This window comes from Oncorhynchus nerka, linkage group LG9a (genome assembly GCF_034236695.1).
Source record: "Oncorhynchus nerka isolate Pitt River linkage group LG9a, Oner_Uvic_2.0, whole genome shotgun sequence".
Classification (NCBI taxonomy): domain Eukaryota; kingdom Metazoa; phylum Chordata; class Actinopteri; order Salmoniformes; family Salmonidae; genus Oncorhynchus; species Oncorhynchus nerka.
Genome location: NC_088404.1, coordinates 36,551,911 through 36,570,857, shown reverse-complemented (window position 1 = coordinate 36,570,857; position 18,947 = coordinate 36,551,911). Strand labels below are relative to the sequence as shown.

Here is an 18,947-nt window from a genome sequence, read left to right as displayed (position 1 = left end):
AACTGTCGGTTCGACTGAGCAGTGAGTTGACATGTAATTTATGGTGGTTGGGTTTCCACCTGCCATGTAATAGGAAGAGGAATGCTCTAGGGCACTGATAAAGATGAGTAGGCAGAGTTCCGTGGAGGATCTGCTGTGCTGCTGGTGCTGCTTAGACAGATTTTTTATACTTAGAAAGACCCTCCTGCTGTTTTGAATAGAAGTGTCTTCCCTCATTATCTCTCACACCGAGTAAATTGCCCCTTAGCTTCAGAACATTTTGCATCTGGTCAACCTCTAGAGACCATGTTTTCAAAAAGTGTACCTAGTATACATGATTTTCCTTCTTTGAGATGTGATACTGCATGAATAACCTGCTTGTAGAAGTACTGCCTTGTTCCTATTTGTCATGATACTGTTGGTAGGGACAAGGCACCAGGGCAGAGAGAGTGTGACTTCTCCATTGATAGCATCAACAAGTGTATCCGGGACATCGAGCAGGCTTCTCTAGCTGCTGTGGGCCAGAGCCTACAGGGATGTAGGGATGACATATCTTTGGAAGTAAGTTTGAACTGTCATATCATCACTATAATTGCTTTTTGTTCATTTTCATTTTCCCAATCGTAACTCTATGCTGCCCCCTTAGGCTTTGCAGGAGCAGCTGACATCGTCGGTGCAGGAGATTGGACATCTCATCGATCCTATCAATACTGCAGCCAGGGGTGAAGCTGCCCAGCTGGGACACAAGGTACTAGTCTGGGACCATTCCCCTACAGGGAGAAAGTCCTGTCTCCTAGATCCACTCCTCTTATTCAATCTGTGTCTCATACTGTTACATGATACTGTTTCTCCCAGGTGACCCAGCTGGCCAGCTACTTTGAGCCCCTCATCGTGGCGTCTGTTGGCCTGGCCTCTAAGATCGTGGACCAGCAGCAGCAGATGAACATCCTGGACCAGACTAAGACCCTGTCAGAGTCCGCCCTGCAGATGCTTTATGCAGCCAAGGAGGGAGGTGGAAACCCTAAGGTAATGTTACTGTACAACACAGGGCACAGAGGCCATGTTTGAGCAATGGAGCAAAACTTAATTAGTATAGATTTGTGTGCACCTCGTTCCACAATCGTATTGCTTATTGTCGTTGCATAGCCTTGTGTATTGATAAGATGAAGATCTTTGAGTTTCACGGTGGTCTGGTGTGTTTACTGCGTGTCCAGGCGGCCCACACCCACGACGCCATATCAGAGGCTGCCCAGCTGATGAAGGAGGCTGTGGACGACATCATGGTGACTCTGAACGAGGCGGCCAGTGAGGGCGGCATGGTGGGAGGCATGGTGGAGGCTATCGCTGAGGCCATGGGCAGGGTGAGTGGGGCTGGTGTCCTGTACAGTAGGGTGTGTAGTACTGTATAGTAGTAGTGTGTCTGTGTGTACATGTGCGTGTACAGTATATCACAGGAAGTCGGTGGCACCTTAATTGGAAAGAATGGGCTCGTGGTAATGACTGGAGCGGAATAGTGGAATGGTATCAAATACGTCAAACGCATTGTTTCCATGGTTTCCAGGTGTTTGATGTCATTCCATTTGCTCTGTTCCGTACATTATTATGAGCCGTTCTCCCCTCAGCAGCCTCCACTGGTGTATATGTGCATGTGTACTGTGGCCCCAAGCAGCTCAGGAGTAGAGCTCTACTGAGAACACTCATCTCTTCCAACTGCTTTAAGATGACTCCACCACAGTGGGCGGGCAGAGAAACATCCTCTAACTGACACTCATTAGTGAGATGGATGGGAAGTGTCAGGTCCAGGCCTCAGAGCTGTCAGCTGTCACTCATCCACTGGCTGTCACTCATACACTGGCTGTCATCCTCCGTCTCCAAAGATCTGTCACAGACTTGATAATAATAAATTATGCCTGCATTCTTGATGGGCTGAATGCTTCTATCAGATGTTGTTCTCTATATGTTTCCAGCCCTTTGAATTCGATTTCTGTTACTCCAGAGAAAATAACACATTGAGCGGCCTTAAGTGGATATCTGCATTCTGCAACATATTTATGCATAGAGTTCATTGAATAAAGAAAAGCTTTATTCAAATGTGTGGTAGATGCTTGGTTGATATTCATATGTGTAGATTATGTACAGTAAGCTAGGTTGAATATTTTAAAAGGAGTCGTGCTTTTCCCTCTGCAGTTGGATGAGGGCACTCCCCCTGAACCAGAAGGATCCTTTGTGGATTACCAGACCACCATGGTGAAATACTCCAAGGCCATCGCCATCACAACTCAGGAGATGGTGAGCACAAACAACTACCTCATAAATATGCAATGTAGCCTTATAGATGTACCTCTTCATCATTTCTGAAATAACTAAATCACAGTCATGTTATGACCTTGTTCTGACTGTGTCCCCAGATGACTAAGTCAGTGACATGTCCAGAGGAGCTGGGTGGCCTGGCCTCGCAGGTGACTGTTGACTACAGCCAGTTAGCCCACCAAGGTCACCTGGCAGCTGCCACCGCAGAACCAAAAGAGGTGAGAGGTCAAGTGGCTCCTGTGGGTGCACTGTCAAAGCAGGATACTGTTTAAATATGGGATCATATTTCTGTGGCACCCCTATGGACATGTCCTATGGGAGATTCTTAATTGGTTTGCTCAACTCCTCTGTCCTATTTCCCCTTCCTCGGTCCTCTCCCCACCTCCTTTTGAAAAAGATCAAAGGTAACCGAGGGGAGGAGAGGAAATGTGGAAACAAATGTGCATGTATGAAATGACTCTCCTTCACTCGCGTGGCATCGTGCAAATGACGTTTACAGGGGTGGAATCCCAAATGAAATGTGTAAAGTAGTAAAAGGAAATGTAGCTAGACAGTTCATAAATAAAAGGATAAGTAGCTTATTGTTTTTAAATATGTGCATGCTTTTCTACAAGTAAACAACAGCTGATTCAAAGGGGGTGTGGCGGATCTCAAAAAATCTTCCACAAAGGACTCAGGTGATACTTTTGTGCTTCCCCGGCAGGAGGAGGCTATTGAGGAGACCAGGACTCTCCTCTGTTTGCCTAAAAAGGAATTGACACTCTCCTTGACCCCTCAACCACTTACCGGGGTCACAGAGGAGAGGATGGAGGAGTCGAGGAGAGGACAGTCTTTTGCCCAAATGAGAATCTCTCTTGTCTTTATACAGCAACTTATCAAAAGAGATTTGATATGCAAGATATTTGCATATGCTTAGAAAATATGCAGAGATGTCACACGGCGGATGGCATTCTTTGATATGATGCATCTTCCTTGAGGCTGTACTCAATAGTGTGAGATCAAACTTTGGAATATATTTCCAGCTCTCAAACCTCATTCTCTCTGTTGCTGCACCCACATAGCATGTGTTTAATGCTCGTCTCTGAGAGGGAGACCGCTATCTATATTATGTGTGAAGAGAGAGCCTAATAACCACACACTCTTATCAATTCTCTTTACATAACTTGTTACCATAGCGACATTGTACCCCTCCAAGCCTAAAAGCCTATAGTGATGCTGATAATGAATTCCCACCCACCCGCCCATTCATTTCTGAGTCAGGAAATTAAAGGTGTACTACCATCAATCCCTCTCAGGTACTGGAAATCATTTTTTAACCAGCAGCCTGATAAGAGGCAGTCAGTCAGTCGAGGACATGATGAGACATAGTCTGCTGTGTGGAGGGAGACAGGGAGTGGGTGAGATGGCTCTGTAATACTGATGGACTGGTTGTCTGACTGTGCTTGCAGGTGGGCTTCCAGATCAAGACGCGGGTCCAGGAGCTGGGCCATGGATGTATCTACCTGGTTCAGAAGGCTGGAGCCCTGCAAATGAGCCCCACTGACAGCTTCTCCAAGAGGGAGCTCATTGAGTGTGCCCGTGCCGTCACTGAGAAGGTAGGGGCTGATATAATGGAATTATTTTCCTGAACCTTGTGGTAAATTGTGCTAACTTTGAAGTCTTTAGGTTTAATTTTAGGTTTAATTTATTTGCACCAAGGAAAATAAGCGATAAACAACAATACAGATTTTTTTTAAAATATATATATAGTTGATGTCGGAAGTTTACATACACCTTAGCAAAATATATTTAAACTCAATTTTTCACAATTCCTAACATTTAGTCCTAGTAAAAATGCCCTGTCTTAGGTCAGTTAGGATCACCACTTTATTTTAAGAATGTGAAATATCAGAACAATAGTAGAGAGAGTGATTTATTTCATCTTTTATTTATTTCATCACATTCCCTGTGGGTCAGAAGTTTACATACACTCAATTAATATTTGGTAGCATTGCCTTTAAATGGTTTAACTTGGGTCAAATGTTTCAGGTAGCCTTCCAACAATAAGTTGGGTGAATTCTGGCCTATTCCTCCTGACAGAGCCGGTGTAACTGAGTCAGATTTGTTGGCCTCCTTGCTCACACACGGGTTTTCAGTTCTGCCCAAAAATGTTCTATAGGATAGATGTCAGGGCTTTGTGATGGCCACTCCAATGTCAATTAGCCTGTTAGAAACTTCTAAAGCCGTGACATAATTTGTTGTCCTGAAGTCATTTTGCCACAACTTTGTAAGTATGCTTTGGTTCATTGTCCATTTGCAAACAAGCATTAACTTCCTGACTGATGTCTTGAGATGTTGCTTCAATATATCCACATAATTTCCCTTCATCATGATGCCATCTATTTTGTGATGTGCACCAGTCTCTCCTGCAGCAAAGCACCCCCACAACATGATGCTCCCACCCCTGTGCCTCACGGTTGGGATGGTGTTCTTCAGCTTGCAAGCCTCCACCTTTTTCCTCCAAACATAACGATGGTCATTATGGCCAAGCAGTTCTATTTTTGTTTCATCAGACCAGAGGACATTTCTTCAAAATGTACAATCTTTCTCCCCATGTGCAGTTGCAAACCGTAGTCTGGCTTTTTATGGCGGTTTTGGAGCAGTGGCTTCTTCCTTGCTGAGTGGTCTTTCAGGTTATGTCGATATAGGACTCGTTTTTCTATGGAAATAGATACTTTTGTACCTGTTTCCTCCAGCATCTTCACAACATAATTTGCTGTTCTGGGATTGATTTGCACTTTTCCCACCAAAGTATGTTCATCTCTAGGAGACGGAACGCGTCTCCTTCCTGAGCTGTATGACGGCGACGTGGTCCCATGGTGTTTAAACTTGGGTACTATTGTTTGTACAGATGAACGTGGTACCTTCAGGCATTTGGAAATGTCTTGGCTGATTTCTTTTGATTTTCCCATAATGTCAAGCAAAGAGGCACTGAGTTTGAAGGTAGGCCTTGAAATACATCCACAGGTACACCTTCAATTGACTCAAATGATGTAATTTAGCCTGTTAGAAACTTCTAAAGCCGTGACATAATTTTCTGGAATTTTCCAAGCTGTTTAAAGGCACAGTCAACTGTATGTAAACTTCTGACCCACTGGAATTGTGGTACAGTGAATTATAAGTGAAATAATCTGTCTGTAAACAATTGTTGGAAAGATTCCTTGTGTCATGCACAAAGTAGATGTCCTAACCGACTTGCCAAAACTATAGTTTGTTAACAAGAAATTTGTGGAGTGGTTGAAACACAAGTTTTAATGACTCCAATCTAAGTGTATGTAAACCTCTGACTTCAACTGTATACATATAAATTGGTGTGCAGGTGTGGTTGGAAGCCCAAGGGCTTGTATAAAACCCCACCACAAAAAAAAACGACATACAATTCAAAACTAAAAAAGGTTTGTTTAAACAAATGAATTGATCAGCAATCACAACAAATTTAACAGTATATGTTGTGTTTAGATGTGTGAGTGTGAGAGAGTTAGGCTATATGGAGGAGATTACTGACTAGTTTGGTTCATCGGGCTGACCCCTAGTCTTCGCTTGAAGTTATTGAAGGATGATGAGGTTTTAGCAATGTGATGATAAGAATTCTAGAGTATGGTACCTCTAAATCTGATAGAGAATTGACTATGTTAGGTGCGGCAGTGGGGAGGGTGAAGGTTATCACAGTGTCTTCTGTTATATAGATGCATTTCAGAATTAACCTGGAAGAATCCATTGACGGGTTTAGGTAAACTTTTTTTATTTTTTTATTTATTTTATTATTTCACCTTTTATTTAACCAGGTAGGCTAGTTGAGAACAAGTTCTCATTTGCAACTGCGACCTGGCCAAGATAAAGCATAGCAGTGTGAACAAACAACACAGAGTTACACATGGAGTAAACAATTAACAAGTCAATAACACAGTAGAAAAAAAAGGAGAGTCTATATACATTGTGTGCAAAAGGCATGAGGAGGTAGGCGAATAATTACAATTTTGCAGATTAACACTGGACTGATAAATGATCAGATGGTCATGTACAGGTAGAGATATTGGTGTGCAAAAGAGCAGAAAAGTAAATAAATAAAAACAGTATGGGGATGAGGTAGGTAGAAATGGGTGGGCTATTTACCGATAGACTATGTACAGCTGCAGCGATCGGTTAGCTGCTCAGATAGCAGATGTTTGAAGTTTGTGAGGGAGATAAGTCTCCAACTTCAGCGACTTTTGCAATTCGTTCCAGTCACAGGCAGCAGAGAACTGGAACGAAAGGCGGCCAAATGAGGTGTTGGCTTTAGGGATGATCAGTGAGATACACCTGCTGGAGCGCGTGCTACGGATGGGTGTTGCCATCGTGACCAGTGAACTAAGATAAGGCGGAGCTTTACCTAGCATGGACTTGTAGATGACCTGGAGTCAGTGGGTCTGGCGACGAATATGTAGCGAGGACCAGCCGACTAGAGCATACAAGTCGCAGTGGTGGGTGGTATAAGGTGCTTTAGTGACAAAACGGATGGCACTGTGATAAACTGCATCCAGTTTGCTGAGTAGAGTGTTGGAAGCAATTTTGTAGATGACATCGCCGAAGTCGAGGATCGGTAGGATAGTCAGTTTTACTAGGGTAAGTTTGGCGGCGTGAGTGAAGGAGGCTTTGTTGCGGAATAGAAAGCCAACTCTTGATTTGATTTTCGATTGGAGATGTTTGATATGAGTCTGGAAGGAGAGTTTACAGTCTAGCCAGACACCTAGGTACTTATAGATGTCCACATATTCAAGGTCGGAACCATCCAGGGTGGTGATGCTGGTCAGGCGTGCGGGTGCAGGCAGCGAACGGTTGAAAAGCATGCATTTGGTTTTACTAGCGTTTAAGAGCAGTTGGAGGCCACAGAAGGAGTGTTGTATGGCATTGAAGCTCGTTTCTGGGAGGTATGAGTTTTTGTAGATGAAAATGCATAACTGGTGTAAATTGATGAAGAGTTTCTTCAACAGGCCAGGTAATTAGAAGAGGCAAATTGATTTTATATGATGAGTCATTTGTGTAGGTTTTTTATTTTATTTTTTACCTTTATTTAACTAGGCAAGTCAGTTAAGAAGAAATTCTTATTTACAATGACGGCCTACACCGACCAAACCGGACAATGCTGGGCCAATTGTGCGCTGCCCTGTGGGACTCCCAATCACAGCCGGTTGTGATACAGCCTGGATTCGAACCAGGAACTGCAGTAACGCCTCTTGCACTGAGATGCAGTGCCTTAGACCACTGCGCCACTCAGGAGCCTTAGGTAAAAGGCATACAGTATGTACTGGCCCAGACAATTGTACAGTAAATGAGATATGGGTCAATTAAGCTATAGTAAAGAGTTAGGAAGCAAGCCTGATGTTATTATCTGAATGCCAAAATATATATTTCAGTTGATTTGTTCTGCACCTTGGCTTTTGTTACTGCATTTGAACATGACTAGGCTTCGAATAAGTTAGGATTTCTACTTTAAGTGAAAGAGAATGTAATTCCCTTGAATGGCAGTTGCTTACTGTGTTCTGGGTATGATGCCGGTAGCAGAATCACTAAGGGTTTTTTGTGAAGAAAGAGTCCAGGTGTGAATGTCGTTTTGGTATCAGGGGAATAGGTGAGAATCGGCTCCAAGGATAATGGATTGTTATCATAGAGCGTTCTCCACTGTGCCTGAAAAACCTTGTCCCCCTGAGCCCTATAGCTGGGGGAAGAACTGGGGGAGTGAGTAAAGCAGACCTACATTAACTGTTATGTTTGCTATGTGTTGTATTATATTAACAGCTTGTGCTGTACAGTAGCCGTGAAGATGAATATCAATTCAGTGCTTCAGTTCATGTTCTCATGGTTACACTTCCTGTACATAGTGAAATTAGGACGGTTAGTCCTTTCTGTGACCCTACCACTAGTAGAAGATATCGCTGGTTTTCAATGAGTCTGCATTAGAATGTCTCTCTTCCCTCACCGCATGATTTCATTTAAGACTCATTTCAGACATTAATCATTTGTGACCTCGTGCGTGTGGGGAGCTGAACCTTGAGGTGCCTCATTTGAATTTTACTCTCATGGTGTTTCGTTTGTGAGGGGCTGCAGACGTCTGTCTGTCTGTCTGTCTGTCTGGATTAGGATGGATAGAGAGCACTGTGTGATGCAGCGTCCAGAGTCATTAGTTTAATGTGGTTGTGCAGCAGTAGGCTCAGGGCTAATGCACGGTTCCCCCTCTCTCTCTCTCCTGCTGCTTAGCTCCCTTCTCAGTCCAGCTCTCTCAGATTGCCTCACAGTCAGCCCTCCCATTACCTTGATCCACATCTTGATTTGAATGCAAATGGGAAGCTTTAATCAAATGACGATTTCATCAACACGTTATTTGGTATGGGGGATCATGTACTGTAAGCCTTGGATCCTGAATGGTGGTTGTTATTCTCAGATAATATCAGATGGTATGCTACAGCTCCTTTATTTTCTCATAACAACATAATTAGGTCAGAGTGAATGATTTGTTTATGATCATGCTGTGTTTGGATGCTTATTGATAAAGACCCAGAGGTGCTGCTGTTAATTCACACCACTCTCTCACTTCAGTATCTTGCCTGGTAATTTTCAGATACAATTTTTGCTCTGTTTGTTGGCAACTATGTGTGTGCTTTTCTATACCTGTTCGCTCGTCTCCCTACAGGCTTTACAGATGCACCCCACCACTTGGCTGCAACCCTTCTAATTTAGTGTACCCTTCACGCACAACCCATGTGGAATTCCAGGTCTCTGGCAGCATTTGAAACTACCAATCTGTGGTCAAGAACGTCAAGTTCATCTCAGCCTATGCTGAGAGAACACTGCTACTCCAGCAGCTCTTTGTTCATCTGACTATGTTTTTTCTCATAGTCTGAGAGCATCTGATCGTAGCAGTGGTGGCACAGGCCTACTCATTTCTCCTAAATGGAGATTTTCTCTTCTCTCCCTCTCTCACTTGTCCATTCAAGCTTAATATTATTGTCATCTATTGCCCACCAGGTGCCATTGGAGAGTTCCTCAATGAGCTTGACATCTTGATAAGCTAATTTCCTGACGATGGCTCACTGCTCTTCGTACTTGGCAACTTCAACCTCTCAACGTCTCCAACTCACAAGGAAATACTACAGGCTGCTCGCCTTCTAATCTCACAGCAACCCCCCTCCAGATATCTGATCGCTACTTTGTTTCCTTTTCTGTCTCCCTAATCTCCAGCCTAACCACTCAACCCCTACCCAGATGGTCATGCACCATCGCAATATTCTCTCTCTCCTCTTCTATCCTATCATCTCTCCCTTCTGCTAAATCTATCTCTCTCCTGATTCTGCCTCTTCGGCCCTACTCTCCTCCCTTTCCGTATCCTATGACTCACACTGTTCCATTTCCTCCCGGCCGGCTCGGCCGTTCCCTCCTGCCCCGTGGCTAAATTACTCATTGTGTGCTTACAGAACAGGCCTGCGGGCAGCTGAGCAAAAATGGAGAAAAACTAAACTTCCCGAAGAACCTATCATCCTTTCATTCCCTCCTCTCTACCTTCTCTTCCTCTGTGTCCACTGTTAAAGCTATTTTCTACCACTCTACATTTCAAGCTTCTTCTTTTAACCCTAGGCCACTCTTTTTTACCTTCTCCTCCCTCCTTAATACTCCACCCACTCCCACTCCCTTCTCTCTCTGCGGACGACTTTGTCAACCACTTTGAAAAGAAGGTTGAGGACATCTGCTCCTTATTCATTCAGCCTATTGAGTCCACTGGTCTCACTCACACAGAACTACCCTACGCCTTGACCTCTTTCTCTAAATTACATCCTGCGACTAGTGAGGTCTGGCCACCCAACAACCTGCCCGCTCGACCCATCCCCATCCCCTCCTCCCTTCTCCAGACCATCTCTGGAGACCTTTTCCCATTCCTTACTTCACTCATCAACTCATCACTGATCACTGGCTGCGTCCCCTCTGACTTTAAAATAGCCCAAGTTGCTCCCCTGGTGCCCCAGGGTTCGATTCTAGGCCCTCTCCTCTTCTCTCTATACACCAAGTCACCCGGGATTTGTCATATCCTCACATGGTCTCTCCTATCATTGCTGTGCAGATGACACTCAACTACTCCCCCCCCCCCCCCCCCCCCCTTCTGACACCCAGATGACAACATGCATCTCTGCGTGCCTGGCAGATACAGTTGAAGTCAGAGGCTAACATACACCTAGGTTGGAGTCATTCAAAATGTATTGTTAACAAACTATAGTTTTGGCAAGTCAGTTAGGACATCTACTTTGTGCATGACGCAAGGATTGTTTACAGACAGATTATTTCACTTATAATTCACTGTATCACAATTCCAGTGGGTCAGAAGATTACATACACTAAGTTGACTGTGCCTTTAAACATCTTAGAAAATTCCAGAAATGGCTTTAGAAGATTCTGATAGGCTAATTGACATCATTTGAGTCAATTGGAGGTGTACCTGTGGATGTATTTCAAGGCCTACCTTCAATCTTTTTTTTATTTTTTTATTTCACCTTTATTTAACCAGGTAAGCAAGTTGAGAACAAGTTCTCATTTACAATTGCGACCTGGCCAAGATAAAGCAAAGCAGTTCGACACATACAACGACACAGAGTTACACATGGAGTAAAACAAACATACAGTCAATAATACAGTAAAAAAAAACAAGTCTATATACAATGTGAGCAAATTAGGTGAGAAGGGAGGTAAAGGCAAAAAAGGCCATGGTGGCAAAGTAAATACAATATAGCAAGTAAAACACTGGAATGGTAGTTTTGCAATGGAAGAATGTGCAAAGTAGAAATAAAAATAATGGGGTGCAAAGGAGCAAAATAAATAAAGTTGTAGTTGTTTGGGCTAAATTATAGGTGGGCTATGTAGAGGTGCAGTAATCTGTAAGATGCTCTGACAGTTGGTGCTTAAAGCTAGTGAGGGAGATAAGTGTTTCCAATTTAAGAGATTTTTGTAGTTCGTTCCAGTCATTGGCAGCAGAGAACTGGAAGGAGAGGCGGCCAAAGAAAGAATTGGTTTTGGGGGTGACTAGAGAGATATACCTGCTGGAGCGTGTGCTACAGGTGGGAGATGCTATGGTGACCAGCGAGCTGAGATAAGGGGGGACTTTACCTAGCAGGGTCTTGTAGATGACATGGAGCCAGCTGGTTTGGCGACGAGTATGAAGCGAGGGCCAGCCAACGAGAGCGTACAGGTCGCAATGGTGGGTAGTATATGGGGCTTTGGTGACAAAACGGATTGCACTGTGATAGACTGCATCCAATTTGTTGAGTAGGGTATTGGAGGCTATTTTGTAAATGACATCGCCAAAGTCGAGGATTGGTAGGATGGTCAATTTTACAAGGGTATGTTTGGCAGCATGAGTGAAGGATGCTTTGTTGCGAAATAGGAAGCCAATTCTAGATTTAACTTTGGATTGGAGATGTTTGATATGGGTCTGGAAGGAGAGTTTACAGTCTAACCAGACACCTAAGTATTTGTAGTTGTCCACGTATTCTAAGTCAGAGCCGTCCAGAGTAGTGATGTTGGACAGGCGGGTAGGTGCAGGTAGCGATCGGTTGAAGAGCATGCATTTAGTGCCTCTTTGCTTGACATCATGGGAAAATCAAAAGAAATTAGCCAAGACCTCAGAAAAAAAATTGTGGACCTTCACAAGTCTAGTCCATCTTTGGGAGCAATTTCCAAACACCTGAAGGTACCACATTCATTTGTACAATCAACAGTACGCATGTATAAACACCATGGGACCACGCAGCCGCATACCGCTCAGGAAGGAGACGCGTTCTGTCTGCAAGAGATGAACCTAATTTGGTGCAAAAAGTGTAAATCAATCACAGAACAACAGCAAAGGACCTTGTGAAGATGCTGGAGGAAACCAGTACAAAAGTATCTATGTCCACAGTAAAACAAGTCCTATATCGACATAACCTGAAAGGCCACTCATTAAGGAAGAAGCCACTGCTCCAAAACCCGCCATAAAAAGCCAGACTACGGTGTGCAACTGCACATGGGGACAAAGATTGTACTTTTTGGAGAAATGTTTGGCCATAATGACCATCGTTATGTTTGGAGGGAAAAGGGGGAGGCTTTCAAGCCGAAGAACACCATCCCAAACGTGAAGCACAGGGGTGGCAGCATCATGTTGTGGGGGTGCTTTTCTGCAGGAGGGACTGGTGCACATCACAAAATAGATGGTATCATGAGGTAGGAAAATTATGTGGATATATTGAAGCAACATCTCAAGACATCAGTCAGGAAGTTAATGCTTGTTTGCAAATGGGTCTTCCAAATGGACAATGGACAAACCAAGCATACTTCCAAAGTTGTGGCAAAATTGCTTAAGGACAACACAGTCAATGTACTGGAGTGATGCCCTCAATCTCACTCAAATCATCAAGGAACCCACCAGGTACAACCCTAACTCTGTAAACAAGGGCACCCTCATAGACGTCATCCTGACCAACTGGCCCTCCAAATACACCTCCGCTGTCTTCAACCAGGATCTCAGCGATCACTGCCTCATTGCCTGTATCCGCCACGGAGCCGCAGTCAAACGACCACCCCTCATCACTGTCAAACGCTCCCTAAAACACTTCTGTGAGCAGGCCTTTCTAATCGACCTGGCCCGGGTATCCTGGAAGGACATTGACCTCATCCCGTCAGTTGAGGATGCCTGGTCATTCTTTAAAAGTAACTTCCTCACCATTTTAGATAAGCATGCTCCGTTCAAAAAATGCAGAACCAAGAACAGATACAGCCCTTGGTTCACTCCAGACCTGACTGCCCTCGACCAGCACAAAAACATCCTGTGGCGGACTGCAATAGCATCGAATAGCCCCCGTGATATGCAACTGTTCAGGGAAGTCAGGAACCAATACACGCAGTCAGTCAGGAAAGCTAAGGCCAGCTTCTTCAGGCAGAAGTTTGCATCCTGTAGCTCCAACTCCAAAAAGTTCTGGGACACTGTGAAGTCCATGGAGAACAAGAGCACCTCCTCCCAGCTGCCCACTGCACTGAGGCTAGGTAACACGGTCTCCACCGATAAATCCATGATTATCGAAAACTTCAATAAGCACTTCTCAACGGCTGGCCATGCCTTCCGCCTGGCTACTCCAACCTCGGCCAACAGCTCCGCCCCCCCCGCAGCTCTACGCCCAAGCCTCTCCAGGTTCTCCTTTACCCAAATCCAGATAGCAGATGTTCTGAAAGAGCTGCAAAACCTGGACCCGTACAAATCAGCTGGGCTTGACAATCTGGACCCTCTATTTCTGAAACTATCTGCCGCCATTGTCGCAACCCCTATTACCAGCCTGTTCAACCTCTCTTTCATTTCGTCTGAGATCCCCAAGGATTGGAAAGCTGCCGCAGTCATCCCCCTCTTCAAAGGGGGAGACACCCTGGACCCAAACTGCTATAGACCTATATCCATCCTGCCCTGCCTATCTAAGGTCTTCGAAAGCCAAGTCAACAAACAGGTCACTGACCATCTCGAATCCCACCGTACCTTCTCCGCTGTGCAATCTGGTTTCCGAGACGGTCACGGGTGCACCTCAGCCACACTCAAGGTACTAAACGATATCATAACCGCCATCGATAAAAGACAGTACTGTGCAGCCGTCTTCATCGACCTCGCCAAGGCTTTCGACTCTGTCAATCACCATATTCTTATCGGCAGACTCAATAGCCTCGGTTTTTCGGATGACTGCCTTGCCTGGTTCACCAATTACTTTGCAGACAGAGTTCAGTGTGTCAAATCGGAGGGCATGCTGTCCGGTCCTCTGGCAGTCTCTATGGGGGTGCCACAGGGTTCAATTCTCGGGCCGACTCTTTTCTCTGTATATATCAATGATGTTGCTCTTGCTGCGGGCGATTCCCTGATCCACCTCTACGCAGACGACACCATTCTATATACTTTCGGCCCGTCATTGGACACTGTGCTATCTAACCTCCAAACGAGCTTCAATGCCATACAGCACTCCTTCCGTGGCCTCCAACTGCTCTTAAACGAGAGTAAAACCAAATGCATGCTTTTCAACCGATCGCTGCCTGCACCCGCATGCCCGACTAGCATCACCACCCTGGATGGTTCCGACCTTGAATATGTGGACATCTATAAGTACCTAGGTGTCTGGCTAGACTGCAAACTCTCCTTCCAGACTCACATCAAACATCTCCAATCGAAAATCAAATCAAGAGTCGGCTTTCTATTCCGCAACAAAGCCTCCTTCACTCACGCCGCCAAGCTTACCCTAGTAAAACTGACTATCCTACCGATCCTCGACTTCGGCGATGTCATCTACAAAATGGCTTCCAACACTCTACTCAGCAAACTGGATGCAGTCTATCACAGTGCCATCCGTTTTGTCACCAAAGCACCTTATACCACCCACCACTGCGACTTGTATGCTCTAGTCGGCTGGCCCTCGCTACATATTCGTCGCCAGACCCACTGGCTCCAGGTCATCTACAAGTCCATGCTAGGTAAAGCTCCGCCTTATCTCAGTTCACTGGTCACAATGGCAACACCCATCCGTAGCACGCGCTCCAGCAGGTGTATCTCACTGATCATCCCTAAAGCCAACACCTCATTTGGCCGCCTTTCGTTCCAGTACTCTGCTGCTGTGACTGGAACGAACTGCAAAAATCGCTGAAGTTGGAGACTTTTATCTCCCTCACCAACTTCAAACATCAGCTATCCGAGCAGCTAACCGATCGCTGCAGCTGTACATAGTCTATTGGTAAATAGCCCACCCATTTTCACCTACCTCATTCCCATACTGTTTTTATACTGTTTTTTATTTATTTACTTTTCTGCTCTTTTGCACACCAATATCTCTACCTGTACATGACCATCTGATCATGTATCACTCCAGTTTTAATCTGCAAAATTGTATTATTTGCCTACCTCCTCATGCCTTTTGCACACATTGTATATAGACTGCCCATTTTTTTCTACTGTGTTATTGACTTGTTAATTGTTTACTCCATGTGTAACTTTGTGTTGTCTGTTCACACTGCTATGCTTTATCTTGGCCAGGTCGCAGTTGCAAATGAGAACTTGTTCTCAACTAGCCTACCTGGTTAAATAAAGGTGAAATAAAAAAAATTTAAAAAGTGGCCATCACAAAGCCCTGACCTCAATTCTATAGAAAATGTGTGGGCAGAACTGAAAATAAATGTGTGCGAGCAAGGAAGCCTACAAACCTGACTTGGTTACACCGGCTCTGTCTAGAGCAATGGGCCAAAATTCACCCAACCTTTTGTGGGATGCTTGTGGAAGGCTACCCGAAATGTTTGACCCAAGGTAAACAATTTAAAGGCAATGCTACCAAATACTAATTGAGTGTATGTAAACTTCGGACCCACTGGGAATGTGATGAAAGAAATAAAAGCTGAAATAAATCATTCTCTCTACTTTTATTCTGACATTTCACATTCTGAAAATAGTGGTGATCCTAACTGACCTAAAACAGGGAATTTTTACTAGGATTAAATGTTAAGAATTGTGAAAAACTGAGTTCAAATGTATTTGACTAAGGTGTATGTAAACTTCCGACTTCAACTGTATCTCAACTTGGATATCGGCCAACCAACCCTAGCTCAACCTTGACAAGACAGAGCTGCTCTTCCTCCCGGGGAATACCTGCCCGCTCAAAGACCTCTCCATCATGGTTGACAATTTCAGTGTCGTCCTCCCAGAGTGCAAAGAACCTAGGCATGACCCTGAACAACACCCTGTCGTTCTCTGCAAACATCAAAGCAGTGTCTCGCTTCTGCAGGTTCATGATCTACAACATCCGTGGAGTACAACCCTACCTCACACAAGTCCTAATCCAGAAACTTGTCAGTTCCCGTCTGGACTACTGCAACTCGCTGTTGGCTGGGCTCCCCGCTTGTGCCATCAAACCCCTGCAACTTATCCAGAACGCTGCAGCCCGCCTGGTTTTCAATCTTCCCAAGTTATCCCATATCACCCGGCTCCTCCGAACACTCCACTGACTTCCAGTCAAAGCTTACTTCAAGCACAAGACCATGGTGCTTACCTACGGAGCAGCAAGAGAAACTGCCCCTCCCTACTTCAGGCTATGCTCAAACCCTACACCCAACCTGAGTACTCTGTTCTGCCACCTCTGGTCTTCTGGCCCTCCCACCCCTACGGGAGGACAGCAGAGTCCCTGCCCATCTTCCGAAAACATCTGATACCCTACCTCTTCAAACAGTATCTTAAATAATCCTCCTCACTTCGACCCCCCCCCCCCCCCTCTCTTTCTAGCTCTGACTCTACTTCCGCTACTTTGAGGAAAATGGTTCTTTCTAAATTACTAAAAAGTCATTGTGTGTATGTTGCTTCCCATGTATGTCTGTTTGTCTGCCCATGCAGGTTGCCAGGGTGCTGTGTGCACTGCAGGCAGGTAACAAAGGTACTCAGGCCTGCATCACAGCAGCTAGTGCTGTGTCTGGCATCATCGCGGACCTCGACACCACCATCATGTTCGCCTCGGCCGGAACACTCAACCCTGAGAACGAAGAGACCTTCGCTGACCACAGGTGAGACTAGAGCAGGTCACAGTAATGAGGTGAACACTATTCTGTTGAGGAGATTACCTTGGGCCAAACTCATTATGTCCACAGAAACCACAAGCCAAGTAGAGGTGAATGAAGGAATGAATAGAATGGATGGACTTTGACCTCATACAAGATGGCTTTCTTTTAAGGAAAGGGACTGTCTCTTCCCATGAACTGAGTGTTCAATTCAATACATTTTTATTTATACCAATGGGTGTTTGACAAGCTGTTGTGTGGTGTCCCTCAGGGAGAGCATTCTGAAGACAGCCAAGGCTCTGGTGGAGGACACTAAGCTGCTGGTGTCTGGGGCAGCATCCAGTCAGGACAGACTGGCCCAGGCTGCCCAGTCCTCAGTCAAGACCATCACCATGCTCACTGACGTGGTCAAAATTGGAGCCACCAGCATGGGCTCTGACGACCCAGAGACTCAGGTAATACACTGGCCGCACCCTGTTGTACTGAAATGACAACACATAATTGTAACGCTACAACAATCTTTCATTCAAAACCAACTTTTTTACCCCTGATAAATTTGTCGTATTTCTATGTCTACATATTTATATGACATACCTCTAAGTAGTCCAATAGTGATTTAACATGTATGCCCATGTATTCTATAAAGGTCATCCTGATAGGCTTGTACTGTTCTGTTAGTCTGTTGTCATTCTGTTTAGCCATTCTGTAATCAGGCCTTTTGACACACAAATTTTCTCCCTGTGTATCTCTCCACTACATTCTATCAGAAGTAGCATTGCTCCAGGTAGAAGTGATAAGGCCAGGCTCTGTTAAATCCTTTACCTCAGGTAGGCCTGATAAACCTGTACTCTGTCCATTGTGTTCTATTAATGTGGTCTCTCTCTCTCCCCCCTCCCTCCCCTAAGGTGGTCCTCATTAATGCGGTGAGAGACGTGGCCAAGGCTCTAGCTGAGCTCATCAGCGCTACCAAGTGTGCTTCAGGCAAGCCAGCTGATGACCCGTCCATGTATCAGCTGAAGAGTGCTGCCAAGGTACTGTAAGACATACACTGCTCTAACATAGAGAATATACCACGGAATGTTAGACACTTTGGAGTGTCCATTTGTCTATTCAGCCACCCTTGTTTTACAGAAATGAAGCTTCAGTATAAGGAGATGCAGATCATATCTATACAAGATGCTGTCTCTGTGTCATGGCTGTATGTTCTCCAAGAAACACAAATGGTGCTATTTCCAGAAGGATATGACAGTTCCATTATCTGTGTGTGTGTGTGTGTGTGTGTGTGTGTGTGTGTGTGTGTGTGTGTGTGTGTGTGTGTGTGTGTGTGTGTGTGTGTGTGTGTGTGTGTGTGTGTGTGTGTGTGTGTACCAGTATCAGGGTGTGTGTGTGACTCATGCTTGTCACAGGGGGTGTGAACTCTGAGCAATCTGTGATCACCACTGTGACTAGGTCTAGAGGCTCCTTATGTCCCACACTCTGTGCAGAGAGAGAGCCACTGACTAGGGCTTTTACTGAAGCCCAGCCAAACCTTGCTTAAAGGGTTTTTCCTCCTGGTCTGAAATGTGTATAGTATTGTCCTTCTTTACTGTTGGCAGGCTGTCAACTGAGACCCCATTCTGGTCTCTGGTGCTAGGGGGAGACAACTCCACCTGCTGGCCTGTCTCTCTGTGTTCAGTAAGTGTCCTCCTCACATCTCTCTCTTTATATCTGACAGGTGATGGTTACCAACGTGACGTCCCTGCTGAAGACTGTGAAGGCTGTGGAGGATGAGGCTACTCGCGGGACGAGGGCACTGGAGGCCACCATTGAGTGCATCAAACAGGAGTTGACAGTAAGACGCCCTGAAGTCTCCCCTTGCCACTCTGTACTAGTGATATATCATAAAGGAGACCCAGGCTGCCAGGCTGGTTAAAGACAGGGTGGTGTGCCGGTGTACTGAATGCTGTACCTAAGTGTTTTTACTCAACCTTAAACTCTCTGATATCTAGTCCATCTTTGCCCCTCCTCCACAAAGCCCTGCAGTCTTCTCATTGCTCTTATCAGGGATTGTGTTGCAGACACAG

The 18,947-nt window shown here is 45.1% G+C and overlaps 1 protein-coding gene across 1 annotated transcript in view; it reads left to right on the top strand.

Annotated features, from left to right (window-relative positions):
- Positions 1-18,947, top strand: part of LOC115134248 (talin-2-like) — a 149,202-nt gene that overhangs the window by 118,823 nt on the left and 11,432 nt on the right. The window contains exons 38-48 of the mRNA XM_029668030.2: positions 405-540; positions 626-727; positions 835-1,005; positions 1,194-1,340; positions 2,167-2,268; positions 2,388-2,507; positions 3,738-3,884; positions 16,724-16,890; positions 17,156-17,339; positions 17,790-17,915; positions 18,599-18,715. Coding sequence (XP_029523890.1) covers positions 405-540; positions 626-727; positions 835-1,005; positions 1,194-1,340; positions 2,167-2,268; positions 2,388-2,507; positions 3,738-3,884; positions 16,724-16,890; positions 17,156-17,339; positions 17,790-17,915; positions 18,599-18,715 — 1,519 coding nt within the window. The remainder of the gene's footprint in view (positions 1-404; positions 541-625; positions 728-834; positions 1,006-1,193; positions 1,341-2,166; positions 2,269-2,387; positions 2,508-3,737; positions 3,885-16,723; positions 16,891-17,155; positions 17,340-17,789; positions 17,916-18,598; positions 18,716-18,947) is intronic.